The following is a 24,003-nucleotide window of genomic DNA, read 5'->3' on the forward strand; positions in this document are numbered from 1 at the left end:
CTCTGTGTGTCCTTCTGACTGTCCATTCATCATGCCTCTGTGTATCCTTCTGACTGTCTCTTCATCATGCCTCTGTGTTTCCTTCTGACTGTCCATTCATCATGCCTCTATGTATCCTTCTGACTGTCCCTTCATCATGCCTCTATGTATCCTTCTGACTTTCCCTTCATCATGCCTCTGTGTATCCTGACTGTCCCTTCATCATGCCTCTGTGTGTCCTTCTGACTGTCCATTCATCATGCCTCTGTGTATCCTTCTGACTGTCTCTTCATCATGCCTCTGTGTTTCCTTCTGACTGTCCATTCATCATGCCTCTATGTATCCTTCTGACTGTCCCTTCATCATGCCTCTATGTATCCTTCTGACAGTCCCTTCATCATGCCTCTATGTATCCTTCTCACTGTCCCTTCATCATGCCTTTGTGTGTCCTTCTGACAGTCCCTTCATCATGCCTCTATGTATCCTTCTCACTGTCCCTTCATCATGCCTTTGTGTGTCCTTCTGACTGTCCCGTTCATCATGCCTCTGTGTACATATTTTTTTTATTTGCCTCTTTTTTCCCTCCTCCCTTTGCAACTATGCAACCATAGACCAGAAGAACTATTGATCACCTTCCAGTGAAAACCTTCCCTTATAAAGTCCTCCATTGTTTTCCATTCTCAGCATGACGTAGCTTAGAGACATCCTCTCCCATATTTGAATTGATATCGAATGCAGAAATTGGCAGTGTGGAAATGTAGCAGTGGTCTACTGCACCTTTTCAACATATCTCTGAGTCTTAGTTTTAAAATGGACAAATTTTCTGTTTTTCTCCTCTCCCTCTACCCGTCTCTAAACTGGGGGCAGGGATCAAGACTACCCTGAGCTTTCTGTACTCCACAGGAAGGAGATCTCTGCCAGAGAATCTTGGAAGTGACAATCTCCCCCATTAACCAGGGAGTGTTAACACACCATAGGGGTGGCCTTGGACTCTCTGTCAGGACACACCTGAAATGTATCCTTTGAAGAGTTCCTTTAAAACCCTCCAGTCCTTCCTGATGCGCAGAATCACAGCCTTTGGAACAGGAGTTCCCTGTTTCCCCTTTGCTAGCACAGCAATAAAACTTCTTTTTCCTTTCTTAAAATCTTGTCCTCCTTATTGAATTGTCATTGGTGACAAGGACCAAGCTTTGGGCAACACCCACAAAGAAGATTTAAAAGGGTAAGTAAGCATATGAGAAAAAGCCCCATTGGAAACGTCAGGCTCCAGAACACTGCCCACCCCTGAAGCTGGCAGGGTTGTGCAACAGGGACACTTACTGGGGGACAGCAAAGTGGTGCCATCGATCAGGAAGATGATTTGGAAGTTTCCCACAAAACTAAGCTTTCTCTTTCCACAGGCACCAACAATTGTGCTCCTTGGTATTTGCCCACAGGAATTTAAAATGTGTGTCTGTGCATAAACCCACACGCGGCTGTTTACACCGCTTACTCACCATTGGTACAACCTGGAAGCAACCAAGGCGTACTTCCGCAGATCCAGACGGGGTTGGTATTCGGCTAAGAAGAGCTGAGCTCAAGCCCTGGAAAGCCATGGAGGGACCCAACATGCCCATGACTAAGGAGAGAAGCCAATCTGAAGGGCTCACCCTGCGGGACTCCAGGGCACCATGTGGGAAAGGCAGCCCGTGGAGGCAGTGAGGGTCAGGTGTCCAGGGTTAGGAGGGAGGGCAGAAAAAGAGGAACAGCACATGACAGCATTCTGCCAGACGCTGCGACGGTGGGTATGTGTCCTACACACCCGTGCAGACCCACAGAATGGCACCAAGTGAACCACAGACATGGGTCCACAACCAGGGTGGGTGGTAGACTGCAGCCTCATATGCAGGGAAGGGGGAGGGGCACCAGGAGCTCTGTACTCCGCTCATTTTTCTCTAGACGCAGCTGCTCTAAAACATGGAGTCTATTGAGAACCAGACTCCCAGATGCTTCTCGCCCACAGCCACCTTGCCCCCTGTTCTGGGTAACCCCAAGGACCAGGCCTGTCTCCAGGTGTATCTGAAAGCCTCTGGCCCAGGCTCCCTGAGCATCTCACGCTGGGGCATTGGAGGTGACGTAGCCAGGCATGTCAGAGCCAAAGCCCCAAAAGCCAACACAGTTGGCGCCATGCACTGTGGAGCCCAGAGTGCCCCAAGGGCATCACTGTGTCAGCCCCGAATGCTCCGCCAGTGCTGGTGACCTCAAGAAGCTGTGTTCTCTCCATCCTCCAAGGCCGAAGCATGGCTTTGCTGAGAGCGATACTGCTCTCTGAGAAGGTTAGCAGGCGGCTCTCCCTCCCCTACACAGCTCTTGGGGGGCCAGGCCTCTGTCTTCTTGAGGAGGCAAAAATGGCTTCTCCTGGACTAGAGTCCTACAGTGAGAGGTGGCGTCTGGCCGTGACAGCAGAGCTGGGCAGGAGCTGCACCAGGCAGGCACCTGGAGAGGCGATGCAGGAAGGTGGTGTCTGCAGGAGGGCATCACAGAAGCCTTCAGCAGCGCAGGGGCCGGGGAGGCCCAAGGAACTCAGCATCCTTGCACCACAGCCACCATGCTGTGCCCCTAAAGAGGGCTTCTCGAGCCCTCCCACCCTTCCTCGGACCCCAGAGGACCCCAGTGGGGCAGAGGCGAAGCAGGCAGAAGAGAAACCCCCCACATCACAGTACAGTTGCAGCCCAGGTGCAGGGCCTGACCTGGACAGAACTGGGGGAAGAGACCTGTTGCTGGAGGAGGCCGAGAGCTTTCCCACCCAGGACACTGAGCTTCCTGAAGCTGCAGAAGAGCCCAGGACTGCAGCTCTCAGGTCGTGCACAGCAGGCTGAGCCAATGCTTTGCTCTGAGGAGCAACCCCTCAGCTGTGTTTAGTGTAGGAACAGCCAGTGGCCTAGGTGGAAGCCCAGCCTGCATCTGTGTCATCCTGTCACCTCAGGGGTCCTAGGCAGTGCGGGGGCTTCCCTGACTGGCCTTTGACTTATGCTCTGAATCATCTTGAGCAGTGGGCCAAGCATGTCTCAGGAACTGTGCTTCAAAGCTCAAGCCCAGACACTCCTGGGGCACAGAGCTCCACTGGGTCCCCAACCTGGGAAGCCCCCAACCTGGGGAGGCCAGAGGCGCCAGTGCTGTGAGCTTTCAGCAGCTGAGAGGAGAATCAGAGGACCAAGCCTCCCGCTCCCAGAAACCCAGAAGCACAAGCCCAGGTCCCAGCCCACAACAGCTGCCCACCACCAACCACTCCCTGGTCTCGTGCTGGTATCCATGGAAGTCCAGAGCTGGGAGGGGAAAGGGCCCGCAAGGCTCTCCACAGCCCAGGTTCTTCACAGGGTGTTTGTGGGGGTGGGGGCATGTAACCTTTTTTTTTTTTTTTTTTTTTTTTTTTTAACTAAAGTTTAATATCCAGTCTTTTAAAAGACAAAAAGAAACTTTAAATGTCTTCAAAGTTGCAAGTTAAGATGGCCTTAGAGTAGTGGACAAGTGAGGACCCCCGTGGTCCTGCCCAGGGGCCCAGGTCAGGAGGGCCAGGAGTCACCCTTCCACCAGGGGGCTTCCTGCCTTGGAGGTGCAAGGGGCTTCCAGTGAGTGAGGACGCACCTTTCACTCTGTTCTGACCCATGGTCCCAGGGGTCCCCTAGATGAACCACCAGGTAGAGCCACTCAGCCCTCAGCCTCAGAAGCCTCTGCAGTCACAGGTGGAGGTGCCAGAAGCCTGCGGTCCTATGGGGGTCCACAGGTGGGAAGCCTGGAGGCCTGGACACCTGCAGGGGGAAGCGCTAAGGGGAGTGGTTGGAGACCACCTGGGGGCAGGGAGGCAGGCCTGGCGGGAGAGTGCCTGGGACCCCACCCACAAGCGCCAGACCTCTCTCCACCACAACCCCCAAGGGCTCTGTGGTTCTGGAGGGGCCGGAAGAAAGCCTGAGCAGAGAAGGGAAAGGGTGGACAGAGCCTCTGCTGGGCATCCTTTCTGAGGCGAGCCAGCTCTGCTGGTGGCCACGCTGACCCAGCTCCCCTTCATCAAGGTTCCTTGGCTCTCAGCTTCCTGGGCAGCCACATTCCTACCCTGAGCTCTGGGCGCCCAGTGGTCCTCCGAAGACCCCTGTCCAAGGGGTCCCATCTGTTAGTCACCCTCCAGTCCTTTACCTCACCCAAGGAAAGATGAATCTTCCTGACTCCCGCCTGCCTGTATCTGACCGTTATCACAGTTACTGCTGCGAGTCCACCCACCTCCCAGGACACACGTCCCTTCACCCCCCACGCAGGGCAGTGTTTTAGTTTGCAGGCTCCCAGCAATATTCATGGCGCAAACCATTCTGACTCACAGTGACCCTCTAGGGTGGAAGACCAAGGGCTGCCACTTACAAATGCACCAAGCTCATTGGCCTGCCCAGACAAGTTTTCCAGTGGACCAAGGTCCGGTCTTTCAGATGCTAAGCTGCAAGCCTGAAGTCCAGATCTTGTTTTCTCATGTGGTTCCCCACCAGGGCACTGACAGATAAGGGACAGGTGTCGGTGCGTTTACCGCGGGGATCGGAGTGGCCAAATGAAAACGACGAACTCAATGAGGTGAAAAGTGAAGGGCTGAACCCAGGTAAAAGGTTCAAGGCTGTGCTTTGGCCTATTCTTATTATTATGACTTCTGTCTTTGAAATTGTTTCAGAATAAAATTTAAACAAACAAAAAAAGTCACCTGTTTTATTTCTCATTGCTAGTGCATTTCCACTCTCCGGGTAAACTCTTCCCCTGGACTGGCGCCCCGCGGTGGCCCAACCCCGTTTTCTGCAGGCGGCGCACCTCGTGGCTGCGGTTTGGGAAAGGCTGCCTTCCCGGTTTCACTGGCCGCTGCTGGGGACCGGGGCCCACGTTCGCCACGCTGGGTTTTGCAGCTTCCCAGCCTGATTTCCTCTTTCGAGGCTGTCTGCTCCCCACGGAAACGTTTGCCCTGGAGTTTCCTTCTTTTGTTAACCCAACAACCAAGCGACTCCACGGCTCCTACAGCAGCTCGCCCCCTAAAGGGTCGGTTTCTGGGGCGTCCTCGGGGTGCTACAAAGGAGGGCACAAGTGGCCGCAGAGCGTCCGGGATCTCGGGAAGGCGCGCCAGGCGCCGCGTCCTCCTCGTCGAGGTTCTCCTTCTGGAGTCCTCGGCCCAGGGCGAGCATCCCTGTGCCCGCTCCGCGCTACCGACAGCGGCGGTCCGGGAGGCGGGGAGGGGCGGAAGGCGGGAGGGGGCGCGCGGCGGGGACCCAGCGACCGAGCGGGGCGGGGCGGGGCGGGGCGGGGCGGCGCGCCGCGGGGCGGGGCGGGGCGGGGCGCGGGGCGGCGCGGGGCGGGGCGGGCGGCGGGGGCCGAGGTTCGGCGCGGCGCTCGGAGCCCATGTTGGGGCCGGCGCGGCGGCGGGCGCTCGGGACGGAGGCGCGCGCTGAGCCCGGGATGAGGGCGCCCGCGCTGCTGACCTGCTGCTGCTGGCTGCTGGTCCCCGTGAGTGCGCCGCGAGCCCGCGGGTTCCTCTTGCGGAAGCGGGGCTGTGGCCGCCGCGCGCCCCTCGGGGTCGCAGCGCGGGCTGCGGGCGGGGCGGGGGTGCGGGACCGGGTCCCCGGGAAGCCCCAACATCCCCCGTCAGGCGCGGCGGTCCGGCTCGGGCTGGGGAGGTGCGCGGGCCCCTTCCCTTCCCCCCACGTCCTGGGTCTGCCCCAAGCAGGGTCCAGGCTCCTCCGAGACCCCAGCAGCCAGCGGGCCGCGGCCGGGCCGTGCCCCCCGGGGCTGGGGTCCGAGCGCCCTGTGCGGGAGCGTCCGCGGCCACCTGCGCGGGCCGGCGTTCAGGGGGAAACTGGAGCCGCCTGGTCGCTTAATACTGCGGGTCCTCCAGGCCCTCGCCACCCGCGCGTGCTCGTCGTAGTGGGTCGGAAGAGACGCGGCGTGGCTAGGAAAGTTTCCTTTGGGAAATAGCATGCTTTTTTTTTTTAAGATAGCCGTGCGGAAAGATAAACTGCCAGAAGTGTGCAAATGAGTGCAGCGCTGTGTTACCTGGTTCCCAGGAGATCTTTCCTTCATTTGAAAAACTTTTTTCCTTTGAGGTTCGACCCCTTTTCGCACTTTCCCCTCCTAGGCCGAGGAGTGCGTGGCACACGCGGGCTTTACCTCACCGCCAGACCCTGTCTGCACAGCCACCTCCCTCCACGCCTGTGGCAGCCCAGACTGGCATTGCCCGGGAGGGCTGCATTGCTGAGGGTATTTAGTTCTCCCCGGCGGGAGGCCCCCAATCCCATGGCCCCCAGAGAAGGTACAGCTGAGGGACCAGAAAAAAACGGAACCCCAGCAACCCCAGGGCCAGGCTTGGGTGGAAGGCACAGGGATTATTGTGGTTAATGCTGCTCTAACATCCAGGGTGTCTCCAAATAAGTCATTGCTCTGCATGTTCCTGGAATGTGGGGTGTTGGAATGCTTTCAATGCCTTAACATTTCTTTTAAGCGGATGTGATGTCCTTAATTCTGAAATTTAGACCATTCACTTGTTCACGTATGAAAACCAGGGGTCTGGCAATAAGCTGGGGAAGCTGACCTTCAGGTGTTGTATAAATGGGTGGACTTGGCAGCAGTGTCCAATACAAGTTTCTCCTTTCAATTCTGTTAGGAAATCCTGTTCCTGGCTGGAATTGTAGTTGATCTGCATCAGTAGGAGGATAACTTATCTAAATGGATAAGAGTGTAAAATTTTGGTGAGAGAGAGAGATTGAGAGGCAGAAAGACAGAGATCTCTGTGGCAGCTAGCGGCTCAGCTCAACCTGCTAAGTGGGCACCTGCTGAGGTCCCACAGAGGCAGAGAAAAAGAATGTCAATCAAGCATGTTACCTTCTGAACCAGGAATCCTGTGGGTGGCCAGCATCAGTGACCACTTATGTAGCATCTGTGGACCCCACCATGGGTCCTGGCTGAACCCACCTCTGTCTCCATGGAGTCACAGCAGTGTGACACTCGCCCCTGTCTAGTCTTTCTGAAAGCCTCTTCACACCAAATTCTAAGGTCAGAATGATTACAATTTTACTTATAGGGTTGAGTTTAGATGTGACCACATTAGGGGCCTTCACCAATCACACAGACAGAACCCACGGTGCCAGGGAAGCAGGTGCATGACCCCTGAGTGGTCTTGTAGACAAACACACTGGCTTTAACTAGCTCCAGGGCTACAAAATGGAAGACTCCTGATGTGGAGAGGTTTTTGGTCTAAACATACACTGTATTATGTTAATTTACTTTCCTGCTCAGAAAAAAAAAATTAGGTTTTATGCTTTAAACACATTATAAAGTAAATAGTAAAGGTTTTTTTCTAGCAACCATGCCAAGAAAATGAAAGTCACTACTTTTAAATGAATTTTACTTTAGAAGCAGTTTGGAACTGTGAGGTTTTGGGTTGTCCTTGCAGAGATTTTGTTAGGCTTTCCTCTTGTGCAATTAATTTACTTCTGTTTCTTTTAACCTTGAATAGGTAAACAGTATTCACCCGGAATGCCGATTTCATCTGGAAATACAGGAGGAAGAAACGAAATGTGCAGAGCTCCTCAGGACTCAGACAGACAAGCACACAGGTAGGTGCAGCAGGGGAGGGGTCTGCTCCAGCAGGGCTGCCGGGAGACAGCTCCAAACCCTCTGGTTCCCGCTGGTGTTCCAGGCTGCCTTGTCTGGAAGGCAGGCCCACTTTGCCCTATTTCTGGAGAGCCTCTGGCAGACTCCTGGGGTGCCAAGTCGGTGAGGTCTCACACAAACCTTTATTCTGAGCAGCACAAGCTTTCAGGGTCTGAGATGCCAGCAGCAGTTGCTGAACTGCCGTGTGCTTTGTCACACTCTGCAAACACTCCATCTTCCCATGCAGTGAGCATTTATCTGACTTTTAAGATCTTAGTTAATCACAATGACTTTGGTCCAGTGAAGGGTGGTGGAAACCTACCAGAAAGCAAACAGGAAATGGGGCAGGGGGCTTTGTTTTCCTGCAGACAGAGCCATTGAAAATGTGGTGGGCCTGCTAGTCCCCAGGCGGACAGAAGGGTGCTGGATGAGGTGTGCCATGGCAGGGCTCTGTGACGGTTCCTGTTGCCAGCAGCAGCAAGCTCTTTGTCCCTGAGCTTTCTTGTTTCCCACTCCACACCATGACTCCACCTCAAGAAAGAAAGTCTGGTGTCCCACAGAGGTCAGAGGTTGGGCTGTCTTCTAGACCCACTGCCCAGTAGAATAGGATGGAACCACACAGGTATTTGGATTTTTAGTAGCCACATTAAAATAAGTAAGAAGAAACACGTGAGATGAATTTGAATATGTATTTTATTTTTTGAAAATTCCACTGTGATCTCCACTCATGAACAACATGACCATTACGCTCACGTTCTTCTCCACACCAAGTATCACACTGTGGTCTCCACTCAGAATCAGCACAGACCATCATGCTCACCTTCTTCTCCACACCAAGTCTCACACTGTGATCTCCACTCAGAATCAGCACAGACCATCATGCTCACCTTCTTCTCCACACCAAGTCTCACTGTGATCTCCACTCAGAATCAGCACAGACCACCACACTCACCTTCTTCTCCACACCAAGTCTCACACTGTGATCTCCACTCAGAATCAGCACAGACCACCACACTCACCTTCTTCTCCACACCAAGCCTCACTGTGATCTCCACTCAGAATCAGCACAGACCACCACACTCACCTTCTTCTCCACACCAAGTCTCACACTGTGATCTCCACTCAGAATCAGCACAGACCATCACGCTCACCTTCTTCTCCACACCAAGAGTCACACTGTGGTCTCCACTCAGAATCAGCACAGACCATCACGCTCACCTTCTTCTCCACACCAAGAGTCACACTGTGGTCTCCACTCAGAATCAGCACAGACCATCACAGTCACCTTCTTCTCCACACCAAGTCTCACACTGTGATCTCCACTCAGAATCAGCACAGACCATCATGCTCACCTTCTTCTCCACACCAAGTCTCACACTGTGATCTCCACTCAGAATCAGCACAGACCATCACGCTCACCTTCTTCTCCACACCAAGAGTCACACTGTGGTCTCCACTCAGAATCAGCACAGACCATCACGCTCACCTTCTTCTCCACACCAAGAGTCACACTGTGGTCTCCACTCAGAATCAGCACAGACCATCACACTCACCTTCTTCTCCACACCAAGCCTCACTGTGGTCTCCACTCAGAATCAGCACAGACCATCACACTCACCTTCTTCTCTACACCAAGTCTCACACTGTGGTCTCCACTCAGATTCAGCACAGACCATCACACTCACCTTCTTCTCCACACCAAGCCTCACTGTGATCTCCACTCAGAATCAGCACAGACCATCACGCTCACCTTCTTCTCCACACCAAGAGTCACACTGTGGTCTCCACTCAGAATCAGCACAGACCATCACAGTCACCTTCTTCTCCACACCAAGCCTCACTGTGATCTCCACTCAGAATCAGCACAGACCATCATGCTCACCTTCTTCTCCACACCAAGTCTCACACTGTGATCTCCACTCAGAATCAGCACAGACCATCATGCTCACCTTCTTCTCCACACCAAGTCTCACACTGTGGTCTCCACTCAGAATCAGCACAGACCACCACACTCACCTTCTTCTCCACACCAAGTCTCACACTGTGATCTCCACTCAGAATCAGCACAGACCATCACGCTCACCTTCTTCTCCACACCAAGTCTCACACTGTGATCTCCACTCAGAATCAGCACAGACCATCACGCTCACCTTCTTCTCCACACCAAGTCTCACACTGTGATCTCCACTCAGAATCAGCACAGACCACCACAGTCACCTTCTTCTCCACACCAAGTCTCACACTGTGATCTCCACTCAGAATCAGCACAGACCATCACGCTCACCTTCTTCTCCACACCAAGTCTCACTGTGGTCTCCACTCAGAATCAGCACAGACCACCACACTCACCTTCTTCTCCACACCAAGTCTCACACTGTGGTCTCCACTCAGAATCAGCACAGACCATCACACTCACCTTCTTCTCCACACCAAGCCTCACTGTGATCTCCACTCAGAATCAGCACAGACCATCATGCTCACCTTCTTCTCCACACCAAGTCTCACACTGTGGTCTCCACTCAGAATCAGCACAGACCATCATGCTCACCTTCTTCTCCACACCAAGTCTCACTGTGGTCTCCACTCAGAATCAGCACAGACCACCACACTCACCTTCTTCTCCACACCAAGTCTCACACTGTGGTCTCCACTCAGAATCAGCACAGACCATCACACTCACCTTCTTCTCCACACCAAGCCTCACTGTGATCTCCACTCAGAATCAGCACAGACCATCACGCTCACCTTCTTCTCCACACCAAGAGTCACACTGTGGTCTCCACTCAGAATCAGCACAGACCATCACAGTCACCTTCTTCTCCACACCAAGCCTCACTGTGATCTCCACTCAGAATCAGCACAGACCATCATGCTCACCTTCTTCTCCACACCAAGTCTCACACTGTGATCTCCACTCAGAATCAGCACAGACCATCATGCTCACCTTCTTCTCCACACCAAGTCTCACACTGTGGTCTCCACTCAGAATCAGCACAGACCACCACACTCACCTTCTTCTCCACACCAAGTCTCACACTGTGATCTCCACTCAGAATCAGCACAGACCATCACGCTCACCTTCTTCTCCACACCAAGTCTCACACTGTGATCTCCACTCAGAATCAGCACAGACCATCACGCTCACCTTCTTCTCCACACCAAGTCTCACACTGTGATCTCCACTCAGAATCAGCACAGACCACCACAGTCACCTTCTTCTCCACACCAAGTCTCACACTGTGATCTCCACTCAGAATCAGCACAGACCATCACGCTCACCTTCTTCTCCACACCAAGTCTCACTGTGGTCTCCACTCAGAATCAGCACAGACCACCACACTCACCTTCTTCTCCACACCAAGTCTCACACTGTGGTCTCCACTCAGAATCAGCACAGACCATCACACTCACCTTCTTCTCCACACCAAGCCTCACTGTGATCTCCACTCAGAATCAGCACAGACCATCATGCTCACCTTCTTCTCCACACCAAGTCTCACACTGTGGTCTCCACTCAGAATCAGCACAGACCATCATGCTCACCTTCTTCTCCACACCAAGTCTCACTGTGGTCTCCACTCAGAATCAGCACAGACCACCACACTCACCTTCTTCTCCACACCAAGTCTCACACTGTGGTCTCCACTCAGAATCAGCACAGACCATCACACTCACCTTCTTCTCCACACCAAGCCTCACTGTGATCTCCACTCAGAATCAGCACAGACCATCATGCTCACCTTCTTCTCCACACCAAGTCTCACACTGTGGTCTCCACTCAGAATCAGCACAGACCATCATGCTCACCTTCTTCTCCACACCAAGAGTCACACTGTGGTCTCCACTCAGAATCAGCACAGACCATCACAGTCACCTTCTTCTCCACACCAAGTCTCACACTGTGATCTCCACTCAGAATCAGCACAGACCATCATGCTCACCTTCTTCTCCACACCAAGTCTCACACTGTGGTCTCCACTCAGAATCAGCACAGACCACCACACTCACCTTCTTCTCCACACCAAGTCTCACTGTGGTCTCCACTCAGAATCAGCACAGACCATCACGCTCACCTTCTTCTCTACACCAAGTCTCACTGTGGTCTCCACTCAGAATCAGCACAGACCATCATGCTCACCTTCTTCTCCACACCAAGTCTCACACTGTGATCTCCACTCAGAATCAGCACAGACCATCACGCTCACCTTCTTCTCCACACCAAGTCTCACACTGTGATCTCCACTCAGAATCAGCACAGACCATCACGCTCACCTTCTTCTCCACACCAAGTCTCACACTGTGATCTCCACTCAGAATCAGCACAGACCATCACGCTCACCTTCTTCTCTACACCAAGTCTCACTGTGGTGTCCACTCAGAATCAGCACAGACCATCATGCTCACCTTCTTCTCCACACCAAGTCTCACACTGTGATCTCCACTCAGAATCAGCACAGACCATCACGCTCACCTTCTTCTCCACACCAAGTCTCACACTGTGATCTCCACTCAGAATCAGCACAGACCATCACGCTCACCTTCTTCTCTACACCAAGTCTCACTGTGGTCTCCACTCAGAATCAGCACAGACCATCATGCTCACCTTCTTCTCCACACCAAGTCTCACACTGTGATCTCCACTCAGAATCAGCACAGACCATCACACTCACCTTCTTCTCCACACCAAGCCTCACTGTGATCTCCACTCAGAATCAGCACAGACCATCATGCTCACCTTCTTCTCCACACCAAGAGTCACACTGTGGTCTCCACTCAGAATCAGCACAGACCATCATGCTCACCTTCTTCTCCACACCAAGTCTCACACTGTGGTCTCCACTCAGAATCAGCACAGACCATCACACTCACCTTCTTCTCCACACCAAGCCTCACTGTGATCTCCACTCAGAATCAGCACAGACCATCATGCTCACCTTCTTCTCCACACCAAGTCTCACTGTGGTCTCCACTCAGAATCAGCACAGACCATCATGCTCACCTTCTTCTCCACACCAAGTCTCACACTGTGGTCTCCACTCAGAATCAGCACAGACCACCACACTCACCTTCTTCTCCACACCAAGTCTCACACTGTGATCTCCACTCAGAATCAGCACAGACCACCACACTCACCTTCTTCTCCACACCAAGCCTCACTGTGATCTCCACTCAGAATCAGCACAGACCATCATGCTCACCTTCTTCTCCACACCAAGTCTCACACTGTGATCTCCACTCAGAATCAGCACAGACCATCACGCTCACCTTCTTCTCTACACCAAGTCTCACACTGTGATCTCCACTCAGAATCAGCACAGACCATCACGCTCACCTTCTTCTCCACACCAAGCCTCACTGTGATCTCCACTCAGAATCAGCACAGACCATCATGCTCACCTTCTTCTCCACACCAAGTCTCACACTGTGATCTCCACTCAGAATCAGCACAGACCATCACACTCACCTTCTTCTCCACACCAAGCCTCACTGTGGTCTCCACTCAGAATCAGCACAGACCATCACGCTCACCTTCTTCTCCACACCAAGTCTCACACTGTGATCTCCACTCAGAATCAGCACAGACCATCACGCTCACCTTCTTCTCCACACCAAGTCTCACACTGTGATCTCCACTCAGAATCAGCACAGACCATCATGCTCACCTTCTTCTCCACACCAAGTCTCACACTGTGATCTCCACTCAGAATCAGCACAGACCACCACACTCACCTTCTTCTCCACACCAAGCCTCACTGTGGTCTCCACTCAGAATCAGCACAGACCATCACGCTCACCTTCTTCTCCACACCAAGTCTCACACTGTGATCTCCACTCAGAATCAGCACAGACCATCACGCTCACCTTCTTCTCCACACCAAGTCTTTAAAAGCATAGTGTGCTTTGTGTGTTCAGCAGCATATCACTACCTGGGTCACAATTCAGGGTCGGAGCCCCAGGCAGCTGGCAGCCCCCATGATGGACAGTGTAGTTCTGACTGTGTATCCAGGCACCTTTGTCCTCCTGCCCTGGGCCTCTGCGTCCACACTGGAAAGGGCTCTGGCTCCTTTCTCTCCAGTGTCAGTGACCTGTGATTTCGAGGTGCCCCTCCACTTCTGCTAACCACATCCTCCCGATTGTGCGGATGGACTCTGTCCAGAGAACAGACAGTGTCTTAGCCCCACAGCTCCTCTTGAGGCCCAGCTCTGTGGAGAGCCAAAAGCCACCTGGCCATAGCTGGACACCGTGCAAGTCCCTGCTGTGCAGCCTGCCTTTGTAGAGAGAGGTCTAGGGCTCAGGGGTTCCAGAAGAGATTCTGAGGAGGCCCGCAGCATTGTGTTGGCTGTCCATGAACAAATGCATGTCCCGTTTGCCCAGCCTCCTGTTTTCTTAGGGTTTTCAGAAATGCAATCTAAAATATTTCATGTTTTTAAAGTTTGGCAACAGTACATTAAATAAAAGTTGTGGAAGCAAGGCAGACCTCTGCGGCCACACAGTTCAGGAGCTAGCGGCGGCTCCAGCGGGGTGGCTGGAGTCCTGCTGGCGTCCCCTCTGAAAGCTAAGTCAGCACCCTGAAGAATACTCACAGGACTCCTCCTCAGAGCGCAGTCTGTCCTGGGCTTACCTTGGCATCCTCTTGGCAGAGGAACGTATAGGTTTGATCCGGGCGTGGAGGGGACACTGCACTCAGCTGTGCTAACAGGCATCTGCTGGGCACCTGCTTATACTGCAGGCTCCTATTTTCATTCCACCTTTCTGACTCACAAGTGCGTCTGCCCGCTGCCCCAGGAGCAAAGCAGAGCTGACCGTGGGCCTGCCTGCCCCGCAGCCCTCTGCAGAGACGGCCTGTGTCCACAGTGCCTCTTTTTACTCTTTGAAATATGCACGGCTCAAATGCCAGGGATATAAATAGTAGTAAGTCACCGAGATGAAGCTACCGCAGGTGATGGGAACCACAGCTGCCAGCTCCCAGAGCTGGGTGAGGCATCCCAAGGACCAGGCCGCAGGAGGAGTGCACACTGGGGCCAAAGGTGCACTGAGGTCTGGGGGCCTGTGGAGTGATGTCACAGCTTAGGATCGAGGGACTAGAGTGAAAGCGCCAGAAGTGAGGGAATTCTGTGATTCTGTTGTGGAAATCTCTTCATTGCATGGAAAAGCAAATACCAAAGAGAGGCAAAACCCAGTTTCAGTTCTGAGCTCTTCTGAAGGACTCTGAGCTGCAGAGCTGTGTGACCTCATCCTGATTCATCAGTGAGTCCAACTTGATCTTGCCACCAGAGGACCAGGCGTGCCTGGGCCACGAATGCCAGCCCTCTGACAGGGCATGCCCCCAGCAGGCGTGTAGGTGCCTGCGTGCAAGGTCACTGGGAGCCTGTGACCTCCTGTGGGCTCCCCTGCATCTGGGCAGAGCAGGTGCCTGTGCTTTGGGGGCTGTCCCTCCCTGCGCCATGAGTGGAGGCCACAGCTGAGCTGTGACAGTTGGCATCAGCTTAGGACCAGCCAGGAAGGAAGTTCTAAATGAAAGGGCAGAACAAATGTTGACCTGCCTGTCAGAAACCATAGGGGCTCGAGATTGCTCCCTGCTGCAAGCTAACAAGGTTGCAGCCCTGGCTCCATAGACACAGGCAGGGGCATAAGATGAGGCAGAGGGCCGGAGGTGAGATGGCCTTCCTGGCCTACAGCCCCAAGGGGTCCACATGCATGCCATTCATCTGTGTCACAGCTGAGGACGCCGAGCCCAGGGAAACCCAATGTCCACAGGAGGCTGCTGGCTAGTCTGCCAGCTGTGGCTCAGAGAGAGGGGGTGCCTTGGCCACTGGGGAGACCAGAGGGAGACTGTCTCTGTCTTCCAAGGCTGCTGGCTACAGGAAGGATGGCTTGGAACACAGGCCAGGAGAACTGTCCACAAGCCAGGGCTTCCACTTCCCAGTGGGACTCAGATGTCCTGCTTTTACTATCCAGGGACGCCTTGTGGTCACCTTAGTGACCACGGCTCCCTGTGGTCACTGGTCCTTCCACATTGTCATTGAGGGAGAGATGGTGTCTTGTTTCCTATTGCAGCTTCAAAATCTGATACAGCCTTGAAGATACTTCAGAAGCTTCTGCTGAGGAATTAGTGAAAATTGTCACATTAGAAATCAAGTGTGCAGCGGGGGTGTAGCTCAGTGGTAAAGCAATTGCCTAATGTGCACAAGGTTCTGGGTTTGATCCCCAGCATCACAAAGAAAGAAAGAGAGAGGGAAAGGGAGAGAAAGGAGGAGGAGGAGAAAGAGGAGAAAATAAAGCAATTAAGTAATACATGCACATAGAAAAATACTGCTAAAATTCATACGCAGGGCCAGAGCTCACGCCTGCAGACAGCTCCCAGAGCCGTTCCACCTCAGCAGGACCCTACCCTTCTCTTGCTGTTTCAGTTTTAAATGTGAACAGTGCGTTTGGCCAGCCTTATCCGTGAGCTCTGCTTGAGAGGTGTGTGATGTTCTGTGGTGCTCGTTGGTCCCCACCAGGCTCCTGAGCTCTTAGGCAGCTGACGCTGTTTTGCTCCTATGCACGATGTCTCAGGACTGGTTTTTCATTGGAATACAATATCTCAGCAATTGAGGGGCGACTCCAAGCCACTGACAAAGTCTGCTCTGCTGCTCGTGGCCCTGATCAGCCCCTTACGCGGCACTCATGTACACAGTCGGTGACACCCACTTTCCTTCTGGCCCCTCCTCGTACCTCACGTCACAGTGGAAGCTCATCAGTCCATGAATGTCTTCTCTTTCAAAAGTCCTGACAGATGTGCTTCCCTGGGCTGCTTCCTGAGCCCTGCCCAACAAGGGTGATCGGGTCTCCCTGCAGACTGCTCTGGAGCAGGGCTGTGGTGTAGGCTAGCCATTCCTGGTCCCTGGAGATGTCACCGTGTGAACTAACCAATGGGTACCAGGGCCTGTGCTGGTGCAGGGCAGAGCCAGTGGAGCTGAGGCTCTGGCTGCTGCCCCTTGAGGCAGGGTGGCCTGCCACCGTCCATCTCTTCCCTTGCGTTTCCGTCTGGCACAGGATCCTTGGCTAGTCTGTGGAGGTGAACGGCTGGTCTGCTTTCTCTGTGTTGTTTTCGACGGATTTCTTCTCTTTTCCATACTTTCACAGATCTGTGCCTAGACTTGCATGTTTAAATGATCAATGACTAGTGGTTTGGATTTCCAAACATTTCTTTAAATGTACTTCTTACAGGAAAAAGAAAATCTCCCTGAAATAAATCCTACCCTGAATAGGGTTTCTACATGAGCTTGCCAGGGAGTCCATGCAGGAGCTGGCCGGGTGAGGCCTGGGAACTGGCTGGCCATAGCCGTGCCTGAGGGATGGAGCTGTGGACCTGAGGGCCTCTGGGAAGGGCGTGGCGAGCCTGCTGCCAGCTGGGCCCAGGCAGCCTCCTCCCAGGCAGGGCTCCTTGCTGACACCCTGCTCTGCCCCCTGCCCACCGCAGCTCCCTCACTCCTGGTTGCTGCTACTTCCTCCGGCCCTTAGGTCTGGGCTCACCTGGCTCTTCTCACACCAACCTGGCCTCCATCCTCAGAAGCCGGGTGCTTTTCCTGCTGCAGGCAGTGATACCCAGTGCCCTGGAGGGGTGACGTGCAGTGACATTCCAGCCGGGCACTGACTTCATGGCTTCCCTCTGTGTGCCACGTCATGTCAGCCCTAGTCCAGGGGCCCCTCCTCTCCCAGGGAGCATGTGGAGGGGCTCCAGGACCCACAGGCCTGGGCAGCCTCTGAGGGAGCATGGCCAACACACGGCTGTGCTCCACGTGGCCAGGTGACGCTGGCTTCCTCCTGGGCAGCAGAGGCTGTGGGGCCATGGCACTGCCTTGTGGACAGTGGCATGTGCCTCCACACGGACCCTGTGGGTCTTCTGTGGCCTCTGACCTTGCAGGGTTTCAACTGCAGAGAGTGCAGCTTCTCCCAGAGAGAACTTGCACTCAAACCTCTCCACTGCAAGGCTTTGCAGCCTTGGCTGGCCGAGGACCAGCCTCAGGGATGGCTCAGGTCCTGGCAGCCAGGGCTGCCTCCCTGTGGTTGCCTCGTGCCCTGGAGCCAGCAGAAGTGAGCAGCGCTGTGCTCATTGCAGAGCCTCAGCCAACCCTCTTGCTCGTTGATGTTTTCAGCAGGTTTTTATGGAGCATGTGCCAGGTGGAGGGGTGATGGGAGAGTGAACAGGATGCGGTCACCCAGGGAATCCTAGATGAGTGCTTGGGCAACACATCAGGGTCAGCAGTGCCATGGAGAGTGTCCCTCGGTTGTCAGGAAACAGGGCCTGGGTCAAGGGACCAAGGGGCGTGGGATCACTGAGGGAGACCTGAGTATGAACCGCAGCAGCATCAGCCTATCAGGAAGAAGTCATCCACAGTGATGAGGTGGCCAGGCTGCCTGGTCCTCACTCAGAGACGAGCAGGGAGGTGGGAAAGCTGCCAGTAAGACCAGGAAAGCTTTCGATCACAGCTGGCTTGTGTGTCACCCGCTAAGAACCCTCGAGGCTGCTGTGGGTGCCCGGTGCCCAGGGCATTTGCTGTCAACCTTTTGAGAATGCTGAGTGCCTAGTGCCTGGGTCTTGGCTTTTTTAGTTTTGTGTGTCTCCCGTCTGCTCCATCCAGCCCACCCCATTCTGGAGTGGACAGTGAAACCAGCGGCCCGCTGCCTGCCCTCCGCAGCCCCTGCTGGGGCTTGAGCTGCTTCCATCCTGACGGTGAACACCTGTCTTGGTACTTCAGGCCTGTTGGTCACCATGTCCTCTTAAGGCCAGGGTCCCAGTTAGCCTTCCTGTCCTCTCAGCTCCCAGCCTCCCTTGCAGGGGCTCTCCTCTCTGGTGAGGGTTGGACCAAGAAGAGGAGCGAGCTGCATGCACCTTGCCTGGCACGTGGGGTAGGGGAGGCCCTGGGCATGGCAGTGTGGGGGGACAGCACAGGCTGGTGAGAATGAGGGTGCTCACCAGAGCAGAGGGGCTCCAGACCCCTGGCCGGGCAGAGTGGGGAGTCCCCAGGCACCCTGCCCATCACACCACCAGAGAAGGAAGTCAGGCCCTGAAGGCGGGCAGTGCCAGGTCCAGGGACCTCACCACATGCTGCCTCTGTGGCCGTCACCGTCTGCCGAGCAGACAGAGTAGCGTGCTCCAGAAGGGCTCATCTGCCTGTTTAGCACCTGCCACAAAGGCCCCAGCGTCCCCTGCACAGCCCACAGCTGAGCTGACTCCAAGCCATCTGCTGCCTCTAGACACTGCCTTCACTGGCCTGGTGAAGTGGGCTTCTCCCTCTGGCCTGCCGGGATTTGAGGTTGGTCATTTCTCGTGGTTCTCCTGTGGGCCTCCCACATCAGCCCTGGCAGAACCTCTCCATCGCCTCCTTCCTGGGGAAGAACAGGGACCCTGGGAGCAGCTGTGGCTTCTCTGGATTGGAGACTCTGGGGGGAACATGGGGTGCCTCAGCGCAGAGCACTCTAGGGGTCTGCGGCCACGCAGGTGTGGAGCAGCTGTGCTGCCCCCCGGGCTCCACACCTCCAGGGGGAGGGAGGCCGAGGCCCCTTGGAGAGGACCAGTGAGTGGCCCAGGAGCTCTGGTGAGGAGGGCGCACACTGCCTGTGGGCACAGCTTCCTGCACCCTGTGGCACCCTCCTCACAGCAGGGCCCTGTGCGCGGGCCCTGGGACGTTAAAAGCTGCGCCCAGAACCATCTGCATGCACCAGGACGTGTGTGGGAGCTCCAGGCAATTTCCAATTAGAGGAGGACCAAGCGGGCATGCAGAGGCTGCAGGGCCGGGACCCCAGAGGTCTTCACGTGAGAGGAGGGGTTCTCCAGAGAGGGAGGGCCTCTGAGAGGGGAGTCTCTGTGAGAGTGTGGGTCCAGGAGGGGGTCTCCGTGAGAGCTGGCTCAGGAGGTCGTGAAGCACTCACTCTGGGAGGAGTCAGGGCACCCTGGGTAGCACGGGGAGCAGCACCCTGGAGACATTCCTGTGGAGAAGCAACGCCCAGGAGCCGTTTCCACAGGTCAGGGGCAAGACGCCAACCGCAGGGATGTGGAAGGAGAAGGCCCGGTGCTGGAGCAGATGGCTGGCAGCCCTGCGGGGCCTGTACGGGTCCCACCGGGGGCTGCTGGGAGGGGGAGGGTGGGGCCTCCACGTGGGGTGGGAGACAGGTGACCTTGATCAGAGCAGGGAGGGGCATCACCATCAGGGACACGGGCCAGTGCTCCGTGGTGGGGGTCTGGTCAGGGGGACCACTACTGGCTCCCAGTGGTTCTTGGGGCTGGACACTCCTGCGAGGTCACTGGAACCAGGCCCCAGGTGCCAACCGCTGGCCTGGGGCTGCAGTCTTCTGGCCCCAACACTGCCCTAGCTCTGTCCCACACAGTCCTGGGAAGTGCCACCCAAGCCTTGGTTGTAAACCGGACAGGCTCTCCCATGCTGTGACCCCTCCTGAAGGGGCCACCCAGGGCTTCGTGCACCCCGTGCAGCCCTGCCCAGCCCTGCCTCCTACAGCAGGCACCAGCCATGGGCCAGGGAGGGGCAGGTGCTGGTCTTTAACCCATTTCAGGCAAGGAGGGGGCACTATGGAGACATAGCAGGTAGTTCCTGAATGGAGGTTCATGTATGGGCACTGTCCCTCTGCACTCAGTCACCTTGCTGCCCGCTGCCCCTGTGGCACAGGCGAGGCCTGGGGGCCAGCAGGCTCCAGTCCACAGCACCACGTCAGCCTGTGCTGCCAGGCAGCGAGGGGCAGGCCCCAAGTCAGAACGGACTCAGGCTCAATCTGGAGTGAGGTAATGTTTGGGTTCTCTTGGATTCAGCATGTTTCTAAATACATAGGTTCTGCCTGTATCTCTACATGTTACTTTGAAAAGCCCTTTTGTGCATTTACTTAGCTTTGGTTATTTCTGTGTCTGGGTCTTGATGTGCTATTAGCTCAAGTCCTAGAATGTGACTCCTGTCTGCAGGATCAGCGGGAATCCCAGAAAAAAGCTGCCTCTTCTGAGATTCAAGTTGGGCATGCCCGTCGCCTGGGTGGTTACAGTGTCCCAGGACATGGCCTTCTGGACCCTTGGTAGCTTTTGGCATTGCTCCAAGCACCCACGGAGTCCCGGACCCCTTGACCAATCCCCTCCCACCCTGACCTGCTTCTCCGGTTTCTCTCGGGTCCCAAGCAAACCCCACGTGGGTTGGGGCCATGGTGGCCAGTTAGGCATCTGCCATCCTTTCTGGCAGAAAGCTCCAGCAGGTGCTGAGGCTCTCCATCCACAGCGTAGCCAGGATGGGTGCAGATGCTCACTGACATCTGGGTGTCTGTTATTGCAGATTATCAGCTCTTAGCAGCTCATCCCAACACCACATAAATCAGGAGAGAGCAATTGACTAGTTAGTCTCTGTCTCTGTGGACGGTAGGCACCGTCACCCAAGCCTGCCCGCTAACGTCCCTCAGATCATCAGATCACGCAGTCTTCTTAGAGTGTGCCATTGTGTCTCACCATGCTAGATGCTTCCCTTAGGCTCCCCTCCACCCCCTTCTCTAATAGCAATTACTGTCACTGTTCCTAATTGTAACTTTCTAAACGCATTTGGCACTGCTAGACTCACCCAGCAAATGTGTAGATGTAGCTCACCTTATCTCACTAGCAAATAGTTTAAGAACAAGTGACGTGAATTTGCATCCTCAGAACAATAACAAGGAACCCTCATTCAGTAGAATTTATGTGCTCTGGAGGGACTTGGGTTCTATAAGACCCCGTAACAGGTGTTCCACACTTGCCATCTGAACAGGCAGAGTTCAGGGTGTCCACAGAGGAACAGAGTCTGAAGGAGCCTGGCAATGTGGGCCAGCATTTCCAAATCTCCAGGTACAGGCAGGTCTGTCTGTCCGAGTCCTGGGGCAGAGAATGCTGGACCTGATTCCTGCAGGTTTCTGTTGGCTTCTCTCTGGAGCCTTGTTTGCAATAAACACCAAATGGAGAAAGTCCTGGAACTCAGCGGCTAGGACAGAGCTGTCCTGAGAGGACAACTGCTCAAAGCATGGTGTTCATGTCTCTGCATGTGCCCCAAGCTCAGGAAACAGACCCCACGGGTCAGAGGGGTCAGAGCATGCTGGGGGCACTCGGGGTCAGAGGGATTTGGGGACTGGTCTGTGTGTTCATCTTGGTAACCCCTACTGCCCAGGTGACACCAGATCTCCAAGAATACTGTTATTTTGTGGGGTCTGTGAGCAGAAAGTCAAAGCAAGGTGGAGGTGGGAACTGCTGAATTGCTGCCAGCCTCCTCTCAGCTCCAGCAAGGCCCAGGAAACAGAGTGAGGGCTGAGGTGGATCAACAGAGCCAGGTCTCTCCCAGGATATGAGAGAGCATCTTCTGGTGCACTGGCCCTGGGCGGGGTGGCCAGGCAAGAGGGACTGGCCTCCTGGCTCTGCAACAAGACCAGACTACCTTGGGCCAGACTTGCAGTCTCTAGTCCAGGGCAGTCAACTCAAGGAAGAGCCTGGTCCCCTGCGTCCTCCTCCCCAGGCCCCTGCCAGCCGGCTCCTGTTTTCTCTTGTGTCCCTTGCTGAGAACCCAGTGCAGAGAAGGCAGCATCCTGAGCGTGAGAGACATGGTGGCTTCGTGAGGCCAGCAGCTTCGCTCACCTGGTACGATTCAGTGCAGAGCAGAGGGCTGCAAGCAGAGGAGGACAAAGCACTTGCAAAACAATGATTTTTCCCCAGGTCAGCTCACAACACCCTCTGGGTCTCAAGTTGGTGGCAGGCACAGAGGACTGATGGCTTTGATGGCCAAAGTGAAGGTGGCCAGCTTTTCTGAAAGGTGTTACTTTAGAATTGTACAGCTAAGAGGAATCATAGAATCTCCTTACATAGACCCAAGGCTGAACAGGTGCAGCCCCGCACAGGTGAGCCCATGTAGGTAATCTAACCCCATGGTTGATGGCTGTGCTGGTGTAGTTAAGCTCCAGCTGTTCCCGCACCTGCCTGAGACTCCCTGGGTTTTCTCCATAGTGGCAGGAACTCAAACATCTTCCAGGTCTCACTACCTACTGATGATTTGCACTCAGTTGTGTTGGAGGTTAAATATGTTGAATTCCCACCTTTAATCATTCTTTACCATTCTGAGTCTTCTCATCGCCTGGGGAGGAACTAGGATTCCTTCCAGAAGACAAGGTGGAAGTCCAGCATTTCTAACCTGCGCGTACCTCATACCTAGTCTCCCGGTCAGACGATCTGTCACCCTGCTTCTTCGTGGACAGGGGGCTGTTGAGGGCATACAGGGACTTGCTGTTGTGGCTGGTCGTGGGATATGGTGTGGCTGGGGACGATGGCTCCGTGTGGCTGAGAGGCATGCAGGGGAGACACATGCGTGTCCGTGTGTGCAGATGTGGAGTGACAGGTGGCTCTGGGGTCTGGGCTCACCATGATCTAGGGCAGGCCCCTCCCCAGGGCCAGTGCCCTGAGCAGGACTCACGGTGGGTCTGATGGTCACCTCTGCAGGTTCTGGGATGGAGAGTTGTGGGATGTCCTTCACCCCGCTGTGGAGGGGTGAGCACCAGGGATGCTCCCTGGGAGAAGGGAGGGTCCAAGGTCCCATCAGCCATCAGGTGACCTGAGAGAGAGGGGCCACCAAAACCCTCTGCACAACCCTGTGGAAACAAACCCACCTGAGTTGCCATAGATGCTGCCCAGGCGGATCACCTGGAGGGCCACTGAGCTGGGGGAGCACAGGGATGGGCCTCCAACGAGGGGGCAGCCAGCAGCCCCTGGGGCTCTCATCAAGGCCCTCTGCCAGGGGCAGGAGTCAGGACAGCGGAGGATGCACAGCACACCCTCTGCAGCTGGGGGTGTCGAGGTCCACACTGGATGGCCAGTCCCCAGGAGTCAGACTGTGTTGGGGGCTGCTCCTGGGTGGTCAGAGTGGATTGAGAGTGGGCCATCTCCGTGAGCCAGCCCACTTGTGTGAAGGGCACAGAGTCACGGGAGGCTTCGTGGAGGTGAGCGCTAACCTCTGCCTCGGCTGGTGCCTGCTGAATGTGTTGAGGATGACCCCAGTGGAAACTGGGTGGTGCCAGGCACAGAGGGTCACTGCAGGGCCTCTTCTGGAGCCGCGGGGTGCAGGGCTGCTACCAGAGGCCAGGGATGCAGCCCCCTGTTGGACAGGAGAGTGTCTTGGTGCCCTATTGCACAGCAGGTGAACATCCTAAGAGTAAAGTGTTGCATTTTTAAAATGCCAAAAGGATGGATTTAAGATGTTTGTCACCACACAGAAGTAAGTGCCTGACTCGATGGATGTGCTCATCAGCCAGTTTGATTTGATTCCACAATGTGCCCTGGGTTCAGACGTCACTTTCACCCCATAAACATACAGTTATCCCTTGTCAATTAAA

General features: G+C 55.0%; 1 protein-coding gene across 1 annotated transcript in view; it reads left to right on the forward strand.

Annotated features, from left to right (window-relative positions):
• Window positions 1-5,350: 5,350 nt before the first annotated feature.
• The window catches only part of VIPR2 (vasoactive intestinal peptide receptor 2), a 57,032-nt gene continuing 38,379 nt past the window's right edge, over window positions 5,351-24,003 (forward strand). Inside the window, 2 exon segments of the mRNA XM_079150665.1 lie at window positions 5,351-5,484; window positions 7,490-7,589. Of these exon segments, the coding sequence (XP_079006791.1) occupies window positions 5,380-5,484; window positions 7,490-7,589 (205 nt within the window). The 5' untranslated portion in view covers window positions 5,351-5,379.

Source organism: Sciurus vulgaris, assembly GCF_902686455.1.
Source record: "Sciurus vulgaris genome assembly, chromosome: 8".
In the NCBI taxonomy this organism is placed as follows: domain Eukaryota; kingdom Metazoa; phylum Chordata; class Mammalia; order Rodentia; family Sciuridae; genus Sciurus; species Sciurus vulgaris.